A 14,629-nucleotide genomic window follows, 5' to 3' on the forward strand; every position below is an offset into this window, starting at 1 on the left:
GGATCCTGACCAATTTTAATGCATTTAAAATGTTAAATTAAAATAAATTAAACATCAATATCCACACTCCGCACCAGTTAGCGGCGGTATTAAACACATAACTCCCAAAGAAGACGGTAGACAGACGAATATGAAGACTTTTATTTTGAAATCCGAACCGGTTGCGCTTATCCATTGACCCAGAAGTGTTTCATCCCGTTGCTGTCTGTCTGTGATGTTGGAAGGATTTTGGTTTCGCTGCTTGATTTCCTCACACGGTGGATAAAAATATCGACATTTTCCTCTTTATTTAAGACACAGGAGTTACCGGGAGCTGCTCGGTGAGTTTCAAAGACGTTGAATTGACCGAGAAAATGGCGGAAAACGTTAGTGAACTGTTTGCTGTGGTGTCAAATGTCCGCGAGACATGTAAACAAGAAAGCTCAGTGATCATATTGTCCTTCAAAGTATTGTTAGCCGAATAAATCTGTTGTTTTACTGGAATATAACACACAATACACTGATAAAACATTGCTGTATTTAATTTAACCTTGGCTGTTTGTTCAGGGGCGGATTGAGTCATTACGGGGCCTAAGGGGAACTCACGCCCCCCTTTTTCAACCCAAAAAATAAATTTTTACTTTCGTCAAATACAAACGGCTTTGTTAGCATGAGAGTGTTAAAAACTACGTTGCCGACGCATCAAAATACAATTTGTCTAATGATCAGTTAGCAATAATACTGTGTTATATTCAAATGCATTCATTTACATATTAAATACATTAGGATTAATATGTAATATGGATATAATACACGTATTTCCCCCGCTGTGAGGCCTGTTGGTAGCTTATGGCACAACATTTTTTTACTTTTTACTTTAAGAAATGTCTTACAATTTTCTACTTTTGCCTAGTGACTGACAAGTCTGTTTAAGTCTCTGAATGTAACAGTGTAAAGAAAGGTGCTATGTAGATACATTAATGTAAACATGTAATGTTAAGTCCCCCTCTGCCTGTGTGTTGGATGATCATGGAATAGTCTAATTAAATGTAGTGGGGTACAAGCATTCTGATTCCATTTTATCATATGGATTTTAAGGAAGACGTTATTAATTAAGGAAATTAATAAAAGGAAGAAAAAAAAATCCCGAAATGTTTCTGAGGTATTTTTATTGTAAATGGTAAATTGACTCCAAAGCGCTTGACATTGTTTTGTACACATTCACCCAATCACACACATTCACACCGATAGCAGCAGCTACCACGCAGGGTGAAAGCTAACTATCGGGAGCAAGTTAGGGTTCAGTGTCTCTTTGCCCAAGGACACTTGGACATGAGGCAGGGAGACGGGGGATCGAACCACCGACCCTGCACTCCAGTGGACGACCGCCCTACCTGCTTCATTACAGCCGCCTTGTTCACTTTGATAGCGTATAGCCCAAACTCTTTGCCTAATATTAACCCCTCCCGTTCTGCCTGTGTGTAGATGTGACTGAGGCAGCCGTCCATCATGAGTAACAGCCACCCCTTGCGTCCGCTGGCCTCGGTCTCAGAGATCGACCACGTGGCCTTGCTGTCGGAGCAGCTCGGCGCTCTGGTGCTCGGCGAGGACTACAGCGACGTCACCTTCCTGGTGGAGGGCAAACGCTTCCCCGCACACAGAGTCATACTGGCAGCACGATGCCACTACTTCAGGTAAATGGTTTAAAACACTAAAACTAAAATGGTTTAAGACCACGTGCGCCCTGCGTTTCAAATCACATACTTGTTGTTTATTGATATAGGCTTACTACATACACACAGAAAAGTTTAGAAAATTTTAGTTTGGAATTAAGCAAAGATTTTTTTTTGAAAAGTCTTGAATTTTGATCGTGTTTAAAACCTATTATTAAAAATTCCAGAACATGTGTAACGCTATGGAAGTGCTTGTTAAATAATTTATCGCTCAAGAGAAATAAGAGTAAGAGTTTCATTTTTGAGCCATATGATTGGGAAACAGGCCTAAATAAGGTTATCCACCTTTGGGAAAACTCACAGAAAATTAATTTAAAAGTTTTGAAAAGTGTGTGGGAACCTTTTTCATACTGCAGCTGTCTATTAGGGGTGGACGGACGGTATCCAATTTTGCCCAAATTCTACCACAGTACACTGTATTAAAATCGGTTGATACCTATTTCTACTTCAACTGTCGCCTATTTTATTTAGTTTCTTGCCTAACACTACAATTTACCAGATTACATTGAACTAATCACCATGAAGTCACCTTTGCCCAAATAATCATTTCGACTGAGCTGCTCTTGAACACATCACATTGTGACTCAATACAACCTACATTCCAAACAAAGATAATCACTGCCTGTCATTCACTTGAAGTATTCCAAGCTGCATTCTTTAAATTCTTGTGTGGACCAACTGGTTTGTGTCGGCCATTTTTTCTTTGTAATGATCCTTTCTGATAAGAGGCTGTCATGTGACACATAGCGAGTAAGAGCGCTACGTCTAAATAGCTTTGTCCCTTTTTGTCGGTAAATAAATGAAAACAGTTGCACTTTTTAATTACCCTGGGATACGGCCCAACCCTACTGTCCATAAAATAGATGTTTTAATGCAGAATGCTACAATTGGGACATACTTGTTTAATCAAAACATTGCACCTTGAACTTTTGCCCTTTGATCGTGCCGCCACCTTGCAGTATATGCGTATGTTTTGCTACAATATTTTGACATTTGACATATTTTGCATAATATCTTGACAAAACGTTCCACCCTGAACTTTGACCCTTTTATTGATCCTTAACATTTTTTATGAGCCTGCTGGTTGACACTTCCCACGTTACCATTCACACAAAGATAGCAGGCTAACTAGCAGGCTAACTATCGGGAGCAATCTAGGGTTCAGTGTCTTGCTCAGAGACACTTTGACATGTGGCGGGGGGGATGGGGGATGGGGGATCGAACCACCGACCCTATAGTTAAGGGTCGACTGTCCTACTCCTACCCACTCCGCCACAGCCTTACGACCACTGAAACAAAAATCCAAACTCTCAAACCATTTTTTCCCCTCCTCTTTCCATGTCCCCTTCAGGGCCCTGCTGTACGGTGGGATGAAAGAGTCCCAGCCCTTCTGTCCATAAAAAATATGTTTTAATGCAGTGTGCTACAATTGAACATGGGATTGTTTCGCCACCCTGTCTGTGAGCCTTCTTGCTGCTTGTTGACACTTATGGCCACTGAAACAAAAACACAAACTCTAAATCTCTTCTTTCCATCTCATGTCCCCTTCAGGGCCCTGCTGTACGGTGGGATGAAAGAGTCTCAGCCCCATATTTTGTTTAAACATTGCACCTTCAACTTTTGCCCTTATATCAATTTGTCAAAATTTTTTGTGAGCCTGCTGGTTAAACACTTAGGACCACTGAAACAAAAATCTCTCAAACTCTCAAACCATTTTTAATTTTTATTTATTCTTTTCTCCCCTCCTCCTTCTCATGTCCCCTTCAGGGCCCTGCTGTACGGTGGGATGAAAGAGTCTCAGCCCCAAGCGGAGGTGAGTTTGGAGGAGACGCGCGCCGAGGCCTTCTCCATGCTGCTGCACTACCTGTACACGGGCCGGGCCAGCCTGAGCTCGGCCCGCGAGGAGGTTCTGCTCGACTTTCTGGGTCTGGCCCATCGATACGGCCTCCAGCCACTAGAGGACTCCACCTCTGACTTCCTACGCACGGTGCTACACACCAACAACGTGTGTGTGGTGTTCGACGTGGCCTCGCTCTACTGTCTCAGCGCGCTCAGTGCCGCCTGCTGCGCATACATGGACAGCCACGCGCCCGAAGTGTTGAATTCTGACGGATTTCTCATGCTATCAAAGGTAAGTGAGTGTGTGTGTGTGGGGAGAGGGGTGTGGGGGGGAGGGTGTGTGTGTGTGTTTGTGTGTGTATGTTTGTGTCACTCCTATTCTAACCCAGCTGTTATGCCTGAATTGGCCATTTTAGCTGTGGAAACATAAGGATGACCCCAACTTGTGACTATTAAACATATCCCCATACAGGCTCAGTCCTCTTCACAGCAGACCCGGGTTAGAATCCAGCCCGGGTTTTTCTTTGCATGTCATTCCCCTCTCTGACCCATTTCATCTCTGTCTCTTTGCACTATCAATAAAAGCATAATGCTAGAAAATAATCTTAAAAAAATATATAAATAAATACATATTTTGTATTTCTAACTAACTAATCCCCCTGTGTGTGTCCCCAGACGGCTCTTCTCACGGTGGTGCGTCGCGACTCGTTTGCAGCTACGGAGAAGGAGATCTTCCAGGCGCTCAGTCGCTGGTGCGGTGCCCACCCAGAGGGCACCGACACTGGGGAGGTGATGGCAGCGGTGCGCCTCCCGCTCATGACCCTGATGGAGATGCTGAACGTGGTGCGACCGTCGGGCCTGCTCAGCCCAGACCAGCTGCTAGACGCCATCAAGACGCGCTCCGAGAGCCGCAACATGGACCTCAACTACCGCGGCATGCTAAGTCAGTGCTCTTTAAACTCCATACTGTATGCCTTCTGGTGTTATGAATGCTACTAATCATATCTAATGCTACTTACACATCGTATCAATTTTTTTTTTAAATATTTAATGTCAAAGTATAATTTATTATTATTATGGATTGAGTTACCCCTTTGTAAACCGTGAAAAAAAAAAACGAAATAAATATTTAACATTTCTCCTTATTTGTAGAAAATTAATTTAAAATTAAAAAAGTATTAAGAGGCTTTACACGATGAGGAAACCGTATTTTAAATATAAAGAATAATAAATAAATAATTAGGTCTTTGTCAAGTGTGTTAATTTCTTCTTCTTCTTTGGTTATATTAAGTAATTAAATGTATTTCCTGTTTTGATTAAAAGGGGAAGTAAGTGATATTTTTTGTTAACATGTGTTTAATCACTTCATACAGCAATCACTTAAACAGTATATGCACAGTTCATAACACAGGTCTCCCAGTCATTCAGCTTTGCAGTAATTGGCAGTTAACATTTTGAGTATCCTGCTCTTTGTATCTAATCAGGAGACAGAGCGCTATAAAGAGGCGGGTCTCTATGCCCGTCAATGATGACTCGCTGCTCTCCATCGAGGTACTATCTGTAGAGGACGGCTGTGTGTTCATGTGGTCATGACATAGGGACAAAGGAGGGGACTGCTACTGACTAAAAGGACCAAATCACTTACTGCTCCTTTAACATTTCTTCTTCTTCTATGGTTTGGTCCTAGTCCCGGAGGAGAACATAGCCACCATGAAGCACGGCGCTCAGGTGATGAAGGGCGAGCTGAAGTCTGCGCTGCTGGACGGAGACACTCAGAACTACGACCTGGACCACGGCTTCTCCCGCCACCCCATCGAGGAGGACGGGCGCGCCGGCATCATGGTCAAGTTGGGACAGTCCTTCATCATCAACCACGTACGCCTGCTGCTCTGGGACAGGGACAGCCGGTAAGACGGATTTCATTTTTATATTGTTGATTTAAAAAAAAAAAAAGTTTTTTAAAATAGTTTTCATGTTATTATTTTATTTTAGTATTATTATGCCTCGTTTTCACTGAGTCGAGCGGGTCGGATCGGAGCGGCTCAGAGCGGGACAGCTCACTTTTAAGAATCAGGGTGGTGTTTCCACCGCCGACCCTACCCTTACTGGTAGGGCGGGGTTTAGGCTGGACTGCGATAGCCGCCGCCAGAATATATTTATTCCCCCCGTGTGGACAGAGACAGTGAGCTGTTTTCACCTCTAAAAATCTTGGCCGGATGTAGTAGACATCCAGGTATTTCTTACCATACTAAATCAGGCCACGAGAATCGGGCCATCCTAAATCCTTTTTCTACCATACTAAATAGCAGAAAGTATGGGGATTAGAACGCAGCCTGAGTTTGTGTGGAATTTAACAAAATGGGTGCCTTAACTTAACTAAGGTGGGTCTTAACTTTCTGTGATTCTTGACTCTTGCAGGTCTTATTCGTACTACATCGAGGTGTCTATGGATGAGCTGGACTGGGTGCGTGTCGTGGACCATTCCAAGTTTCTCTGTCGCTCGTGGCAGAACCTCTACTTCACACCACAAGTCTGCAGGTAAAAGTCAAACAACAGTTACTATTCCATGGCCCCAGGCTGTTGTAGAAAAGTGAACTTTGCTGCACTTAAAGGAGTAGTCAGCAATTTTGGAGAATGGTTTTCGTCAAAATCCTTTTTTGTCATAATAAGTGAATATCTCCTCACAATCCGCTTACCTGTCAGTGTACCTTATCTGTCAGTGTACCTTACCTGTCAGTGTCCATACTGTGTGAGTGCTGAAAAAATAAATCTGTTGTAAATACACAGCCTAAGCTCTGTAAACTGGTATTTAAACAAAGGAATGTAAACAAAGTGGGCCCCAACGTAGCTAGCAACATGCCAGTTTACAGAGCCTAGGCTGTGTAATAACACTGGAATTTTTTTCAGCACACACACACACACACACACAGGTAGCGGATCATGAGGAGATATTCACTGATTTAGACACAAAGTATTTTCACAACAAACATGCTCCAAAATCACTGACTCCACTTTTTATTTAAAGAATACCTATTTACAGTAAAACCAGGGATCTTAAAGGAATACTTCACCCATATCCATATGTAACCGGCGTTCTATCATTATATAATCGCTATTATGACATAATGAATGAGGTTTTTCTTCCCTCAGTTTACCCTTGGCCCAGTTGTCCTGTTAATCCTAACCCTACATTTCTCAGGCTAGGATGAACCGATTTCTAAAATATTTGCACATTCATACTACATAGGATCTCAGAGTTCAATACACCTTCATATTTCCCACCGGTGAAGAAGGTCTTTATACAAGAAATCTTTGGTGTTGTATCATGTCTGATGTTGTCTGCTCTGTGCGTTTCCAGGTACGTTCGCATAGTGGGAACTCACAACACGGTCAACAAGGTGTTTCACCTGGTGGCGTTTGAGTGCATGTTCACACACACATCCTTCACCCTCGACGACGGACTGCTAGGTGAGTTTTCACACACAAACATAGGACACAAACTAAACCTGTGTGTCTTAATTAGATAATTAATCTATTCTGTTATCCATAACTCTACTGCTATTTCTAACACATACAATGAAGAAGAAAAAACGTATATTACTCCACTCACTGCAATGTCTCCCTATTGTTTTTACTTGTATAAGAAATCTGATTCATTTTAATCAATTTTTTTTAACTATATTTTCTATGTTTGTGTTTTACCTATGTGTTTGTATCATATATTCTTAAAAAAAAACGTACTTTGTAAATATTACTGTGACATCACAGTAATATTTACAAAGTACGTTTTTTTTTAACCCTATATTTCTCTTTCTGTGATGTCACGAGAAAGCGAAATATAGGGTTAAAAAAAACACTCTTTCTGCCTTTTCTCAGGCTAGGATGAACCGATTTCAATTTTTTTCGCACATTTATACTACATAGGATCTCAGAATTCAATACACCTTCATATTCAAACCGGTGAAGTAGGCCTTTAATTTCTTCGAGATAAATCGAAAAAAATCAAATCAGAAATAAGTCTCAAACTTTGTTGTGCTTTCTCATGGCTTCAGTCCCGGGTGAGAACGTGGCGACCATCGCGGGCTGTGCCAGTGTGATCGAGGGAGTGAGCCGCAGCAGGAATGCCTTGCTCAACGGCGACACGCGCAACTACGACTGGGACTCGGGCTACACCTGCCACCAGCTGGGCTCCGGGGCCATCGTGGTCCAGCTGGCCCAGCCCTACTCCATCAGCTCACTAAGGTGTGTGTGTGTGTGTGTGTGTGTGTGTGTGTGTGTGTGTGTGTGTGTGTGTGTGTGTGTGTGTGTGTGTGTGTGTGTGTGTGTCTGTGTGTGTCTGTGTGTGTCTGTGTGTGTGTGTCAGCTCATTAACTCTGTTGGTTGGGTTGGAAAAGATGTTCATGGATGTTTAAGAAAAATCAGAATTTTATTTCTCCTTAAATCTCCTAAAAGATGATTCCACTGTGACCCAAATGTATATCCAGTTTGGTTTAAACAAAGATGAATTTATTTGTAATTAATGTGATAATGCTGTTCAATATTACTGTAATGTAAATCCTGCTGAGATGCAGATGAATGTAGCCTATAGTCTTACATTCATCTCATGATTTGATTTAGCCTCAACATTTTCCTCTCAAAGTGCACCAGATTGATGCATTTTTATAAATAGTGTTTCTTTGTGTTTCCTTGCGTTCAGGCTGTTGCTGTGGGACTGTGATGAGCGCTCCTACAGTTACTTCATTGAAGTCTCCGGTAACCAGCAGACGTGGACCAAGGTCATCGACCGCACCATGGCCACCTGTCGGTGAGGATAACATATTTATAAAACACTTACCACATTCACACACACGCGCACACACACACACACACACACACACACACACACACACACACACACACACACACACACACTGTACAGCATGGGCTACAACACATATGAAAACTGAGATGTAGTCGGAATCTTTCATGTAGAGTGCTCTTTCAATAAAAGCATGAAAAATGCAAAAAAAAAAATCATATTCGTGAATTATTTTCTTTGTTTTAATATTTTTGTTTTGCCCTTTCTCTCTTCTCTAGATCATGGCAGACGTTGAAGTTTGATAAGCAGTCTGCTGCATTCATCCGTATTGTAGGGACTCACAACACGGCTAATGAGGTAAGAATGTTGGGGTGCTCCGATGGCGTAGTGGATAGAGCGTGTACCATATTGGCTCCGGCCTTTGTTGCAGTGGTCACGGGTTTAAATCCGACCCGTGGATCTTTACTGCAGGTCATCCCCCCTCTCTCTCTCTCTGTCTCTCTGTCTCTCTCTCTCTCTCTCTCTCTGTCTCTCTCTCTCTCTCTCTCTCTCTCTCTCTCTCTCTCTCTCTCTCTCTCTCTCTCTCTCTCTCTCTCTCTCTCTCTCTCTCTCTCTCTCTCTCTCTGTCTCCCCATTTCAACTCTGTACTGTCCAAAGAATCAGAACAACATTCTGACTCAAAGTAATGACTAAAAGTTGATTAAAAAAAAGTTAAGAGTTGTAGTCGTCTGAAACTATGAAGGATAAAAATTACTCAAATGTGTGATGGAGTCTCAGTCCTCTTCACAGCAGGACCCGGGTTAGAGTCCAGCCCGGGTCGTTCATCCCCGTCTCTCCATACTAGCAAATAAAGCTTTAAATTGCGAAAAGATTATCGTTAAACATTTTTTTTACAGTTGTTGTGACCTGCTCTCTCTCTCTTCCCCCCCCCCCCTCTCTCTATCTCTCAATTCAATTCAATCTAATGTAATGGTGTTTTTTCTCTTTCTGTGTGTGTCTATGTGTCTATGTGTGTGTGTGCGTGTGTGTGTGTGTGTGTGTGTGTGTGTGTGTGTGTGTGTGTGTGTGTGTGTGTGTGTGTGTGTGTGTGTGTGTGTGTGTGTGTGTGTGTGTGTGTGTGTGTGTGTGTGTGTGTGTGTGTGTGTGTGTGTGTGTGTGTGTGTGTGTGTGTGTGTGTGTGTGTGTGTGTGTGTGTGTGTGTGTGCGTGTGTGTGTAGGTGTTCCACTGTGTGCACTTTGAGTGTCCTGCTCAGTTGGACACGGAGGTGAGTGAAGGCAGCCCCGGCCTGGACGCCTCCGACGACACCGGCTCCGTCTCCCAGCAACCGCGACCACAGCGACCGTCGCGCACACACAGCCTGCTGCCCTCCTCTCAGCACTCCTCTTCCTCCTCATCTTCCTCTCTGTCACACACTTAATATACAATATACACCCCCCCCTCCCATATACTCCCTTATAGTGGGGTGGGGTGGACACTCAGTCATTTCAAGTTGATGGGAACATTTCGTTTTTATTTCACTTCTAAAATTGAAGTTATTATAGACACATTTTAGTTCAAGTGTATTTTTTATTTTCATTTTTTTATACCTGATTATCTTTTTTGGGTCTGGTGGTCTTTTTTTTATTTTATTTTTATTTTTTGCCCATCTTCCAAAAATGGCCACAAAATTGAGTGAAGTGTTAATTCAGTTAAAAAATAAATAAAAAAAGACGGTCTAGTTTCTTGACACTCGAACTAAAAAAATAGTTCTTTCGACCCCTTACCTTCAATTTTACAAGTGAAAAAAACTAAAATTTCACATCAACTTGAAACAATAACAAACAAATTACCCATATACGCCCCCCCCTCCTCCACACTAATACCCAAACCCCTTACCCACTAATTGGAAGGTGTTGAGAGGAAAGCGGGGATCTCAGAAATGCCATATTTTGCACAGCGTTCCTCGTCCTAGACTTGCACTTGCTACAAACGCTGCTAAACTGGCGATCGTGTCTCATTGTCATCACAATCCATGGGTTCCGTATGTCAATAAGTGCAACATTAACAAAAAAACTGGTGGTATATCTGTAATGGTGGGCCCCAGTCTTCCCCAGTTTAAAGCATTTTAACACCGTCTGGTTCATGCCATTATTTTTATTTTTTTGTGAAGGTACTTTTTTTTTAAGCTACTAAAAGAGTCTGAAAAGTTAGGGTGTGTTGGAAAAGCCCTACTAACGTCCTACTCATACGAAATTTTACGTCAATTTGAGTATGTTGTGTTTGTGTATGCGAGTTTGTGTAGGCGAGAAAAATGCCCGGATGAGTACTTACTTCCGGGAAGATTTTGTGTATGGATCGATAGGATACTTTTCCTACTCAACCGCCCCACAATGCACAGCGTCTTTTCAAACGACACAGAAGTTTTTTTTTTTTTTAATTCTTTATTGCTTCTGTATACTTCAGTGTAAACGGTCCGACAAACCTCGCATACACAAACGATCGTTGAGTATACAGTATGTAGTATATACATGTTGAGTATGTAGGAGGGAGGACGTTAGTAGGGCTTTTACAACACAACCTAAGTCTTACGTTTTGGAAAATGTTTCCAAAGATAAGGCACACACACACACTGAATTGTTGGTTTATACTGTAGAACCAAAGAACAGTAAGAGACCAGGGTGTGGGTGGGGGGTAGGGGGAGGAAAGGGGTTCAAAAATATCAGACTTTTACGAGTTCATAATATTTCCAAAAGAGATGGATTTTTAATCCTTAAACAAGCTATTTTTTTAAGAAACGTGTCTTAAAAGAAAACAAGACTCTAGTATACTAACTCAACTTTTCATACCATCGAAGCTAAAACAGGGTACGGTTATTTTTGCAAAAGCTTGGAATCAAATTCTTCGACTGTTTTGCCAAAGCTTTTGGAGCTGATGCATTCTGGGGCATTTGTACATGCAACTTGCACTTAATCCAATTATGCATTTTGCATATTTAAGTTAGTAATAGCTGCTGTTTTTTGAGTTATTTTGTTAACTGGCTCTCGCACGGGAAAATACAAAAAAAAAAACACAAAATCAGTGGTCATTATCGGGTGTTTCTTTTGTTTTTAAATAATTCAAATTCATACCTTAAGAGAAACCTCGTAATTAATTAAAACAAAACAAAAATTCAATTAATTTAGCATTTTTAAGCACTTAGATAGCTTAGCACAAATGATTTTTTTGCGGCGGGAAGGGGGGAAATTAAAGCCCTACTTCACCAGTGGGAATATGAAGGTGTATTGAACTCTTGAGATCCTATGTAGTATAAATGTGCAAAAAAAAAAGGCAGAAACAGTGTTTTATGGTCTCACTGTCTAACCCTACAGTTTGCCCAGTTGTGACATCACAACTGGGCAAACTGTAGGGTTAGACAGTTAGACCATTTTTTACACATTTACTACATAGGATCTCAGAGTTCAATACACCTTCATATTCCCGCTGGTGAAGTAGTGCTTTAATCAATTTGGTTGTTTAAATTATTATTATTTTTTTTTTTTAAATCTTGGCTGAGGGACTCGGACCAAATTATGTACGCAGGGAAGTAAACACACGCTAGATACATGAGCTGCTGCTATGGGCACTTTATTTTACTGGAGTGCACAGAGATAAAGGGGTTGCAGCTTTGGGGTTAGCTGACTGAAGAACAGTTTCTGACGCTGGTAACTTTCTGTTTTGTGTGTTAAATTAATTTAAACGCTTCCTTGCTCTTGAATCTGTAATATTTTGTTTTGTGTGTGTGTTTGTGTGAGAGAGTTTGTGTGTGTGAGAGAGAGAGAGAGAGAGAGAGTGAGTGTGTTTGCGCGTGTGTGTGTGTGTGTGAGAGAGAGAGAGAGAGCGTGTGTGTGAGAGAGAGAGAGAGCGTGTGTTTGTGTGTGTGAGAGAGAGAGAGAGAGAGAGAGAGAGTGTGTGTGTGTGAGAGTGAGAGAGAGTGAGTGTGTGTGTGTGTGTGTGTGTGTGTGAGTGAGAGAGAGAGAGAGAGAGAGAGAGAGAGAGAGAGAGAGAGAGAGTGTGTGTGTGTGTGTGTGTGTGTGTGTGTGTGTTTTTGCGGGTTTTTGATTTTAAATGAAGCTGATCAAAGTGCTGTGGTTCTTTCCTGTCTTGTGTTTCCCTTTGTGTCCTGATGATGTTGCACTTTTAATTTTGCTTTTGTCTTTTTGAAAATGTCCTTTTAATTCTTTAATTCAACCATTTTAATTTGATTGTTCAGAACCCTGAAGTACCTATCAAAAATAAAACGCCTTCTTAAAGGTGTAGTTAGCGATTCTGGAGACCGCTTGTTGTCAAAATCACCTTTTATTTTGTCAAAATCAGTGAATATCTCCTCATGATCCTTTACCTGTCTGTACTGTGTGTGCTGAAAAATATTCAGTGTTAATACACAGCCTAAGCTCTGTAAACGGGCATGTTGCTAGCTACCATGGCCCCCTTATTGTACATACCAGTTTACAGAGCCTAGGCTGTGTATTAAACCCAGTTTTTTTTCCACCGCACACAATACAGACAGGTAGAGGATCATAAGGAGATATTCACCAATTTTCACATAAAAGTGATTTTGACAACAAGCATTCTCCAGAATCACTGACTGCACCTTTAAAGTCATCACACCCATTCTACATTCTAGAAGACTATCCATTAGCTGGATAGTTGGATAAAGTCTTCCTTAGTCACTAAACCTTAAAGGAAAACAAATGCAGCTTTGTTATGGTTACACCACTTTGTAATGTTAGAGAACACACTCCAATACCCATCTAACTTTCTGTATAGTTTTCCTTAATATATATAGATATATATTAGCTGTGACCATTAACGTGTGATTGCATTTCACTGCCTATTTGTTCAATACATTGCCTGTCAAAAATGTGATAATGGAAGAAAAAAAAACTGACATTGTTTGAAATTGTTCATTGCTGTAAGTGGGTCTGTCTGCTTGCCTAAACCACTGCTGTTATATACGGTGGAGGTCTTTAATACAAGCAATACAGTGGTGTCTCCATCTTCTGTTGAGTCTCCAGAGCTTGGCTGTGTTTCCAAAAGCCCTACTAACGTCCTACTCATACTAAATTTGACGTCAATTTGAGTATGTGACGGTTGTGTATGCGAGTTTTTGTGTAGGCGAGAAATTCCCGGATGAGTACTTACTTCCGGGATTATTTTTGTGTATGGGTCGATAGGTTACTTTTACCTACTCAACCGCCCCCACAATGCATTGCGTCTTTTCAAACTACGCAGAAGTTTTTTTTTTTTATTATTCTTTATTGCCTCTGTATACTTCAGTGCAAACAGTCCGACGAACCTCGCATACACAATCGATCTTTAAGTAGACAGTATGTACTAGTATATACTTGTTGAGTATGCAGGAGGGAGGACGTTATAGGCCTTTTCGAACATTACCCTTCTGGTAAAGATTGAAGATGGTGGCGATTGATCGGTAAATGTGTATGTGTGTCACTGACGGCCCTGGGTAAGGTCTTTAAAACATGTTGATGTGTAAGGCGGCTGCCCAAAGGTGCTGTTCTGTTGTCATGATGAAAACATTTAAAAACATCTCATTTTGAAACTCAATTTGTAGTGCAATTATTTGGTCTTGTTTTTTATTGTTCAAAATACTAGAATCATTATTTTATTTTTTTTTCATTTATTTATTGGGTTTTTTCACCTTTTAAGGGACAACAAGAACACACACAAGGAACAGCTGTCTCCGAGCTCAAACAAAATCAAAATACATCACACAAAAAACAAGCTTTCACACAAAAATGCGTACAAATAGACATGAAAGATTCCAAAAAAAACAAAAACGAGCAGCGACTAAATAACCGAGGAACACAAATAAACAGTTAAAAGAAAAAAAGGGGTGGGGGGGTTCAGTCTTGGAATACTAGAATCATTTGTACTAGACGTGTAGGAATAAGCACCAAGCAGTTTCAACCAGATGAGTTGGAGAAAAATATTTTAAGGTGAGAGACACTGCAGGTGAATAGGGGACAATATTTAACTTGTAGATTTCATCATGAAACTTTATTAGTTGATTTCTTACAATTTTTCACAAATGTAGGCAATATCTTAACTCATTATGCATTTAAAACAATCCAGATGTTGGATAAAGCCAGAGTTTAAATCTTAATTTAAACCTGCAGTGTGTAGAATTTTGGGTTTTATTTCCTAGCAGATTTTGTAGAAAGTAATTATAATATCCATAAGTACATTTAATTTAGTGCATAATAACTAAAACAAATGTTTTGAATTAGTATTTTTTCCCTT

At 40.9% G+C, this 14,629-nt stretch overlaps 1 protein-coding gene across 1 annotated transcript; it reads left to right on the top strand.

Annotated features, from left to right (window-relative positions):
• The first annotated feature begins 203 nt into the window (after positions 1 to 203).
• Positions 204 to 10,318, top strand: btbd9 (BTB (POZ) domain containing 9). The gene is made up of 11 exons (XM_080048447.1): positions 204 to 320; positions 1,465 to 1,673; positions 3,480 to 3,843; positions 4,227 to 4,494; positions 5,239 to 5,458; positions 5,970 to 6,089; positions 6,910 to 7,019; positions 7,604 to 7,793; positions 8,248 to 8,355; positions 8,628 to 8,706; positions 9,567 to 10,318. Exons 2-11 carry the CDS (start codon positions 1,489 to 1,491, stop codon positions 9,765 to 9,767), a joined length of 1,845 nt encoding a protein of 614 aa, XP_079904573.1. The 5' UTR covers positions 204 to 320; positions 1,465 to 1,488; the 3' UTR covers positions 9,768 to 10,318.
• Positions 10,319 to 14,629: the final 4,311 nt, after the last annotated feature.

This window comes from Ammodytes marinus, assembly GCF_949987685.1.
Source record: "Ammodytes marinus genome assembly, chromosome: 19".
In the NCBI taxonomy this organism is placed as follows: Eukaryota; Metazoa; Chordata; class Actinopteri; order Uranoscopiformes; family Ammodytidae; genus Ammodytes; species Ammodytes marinus.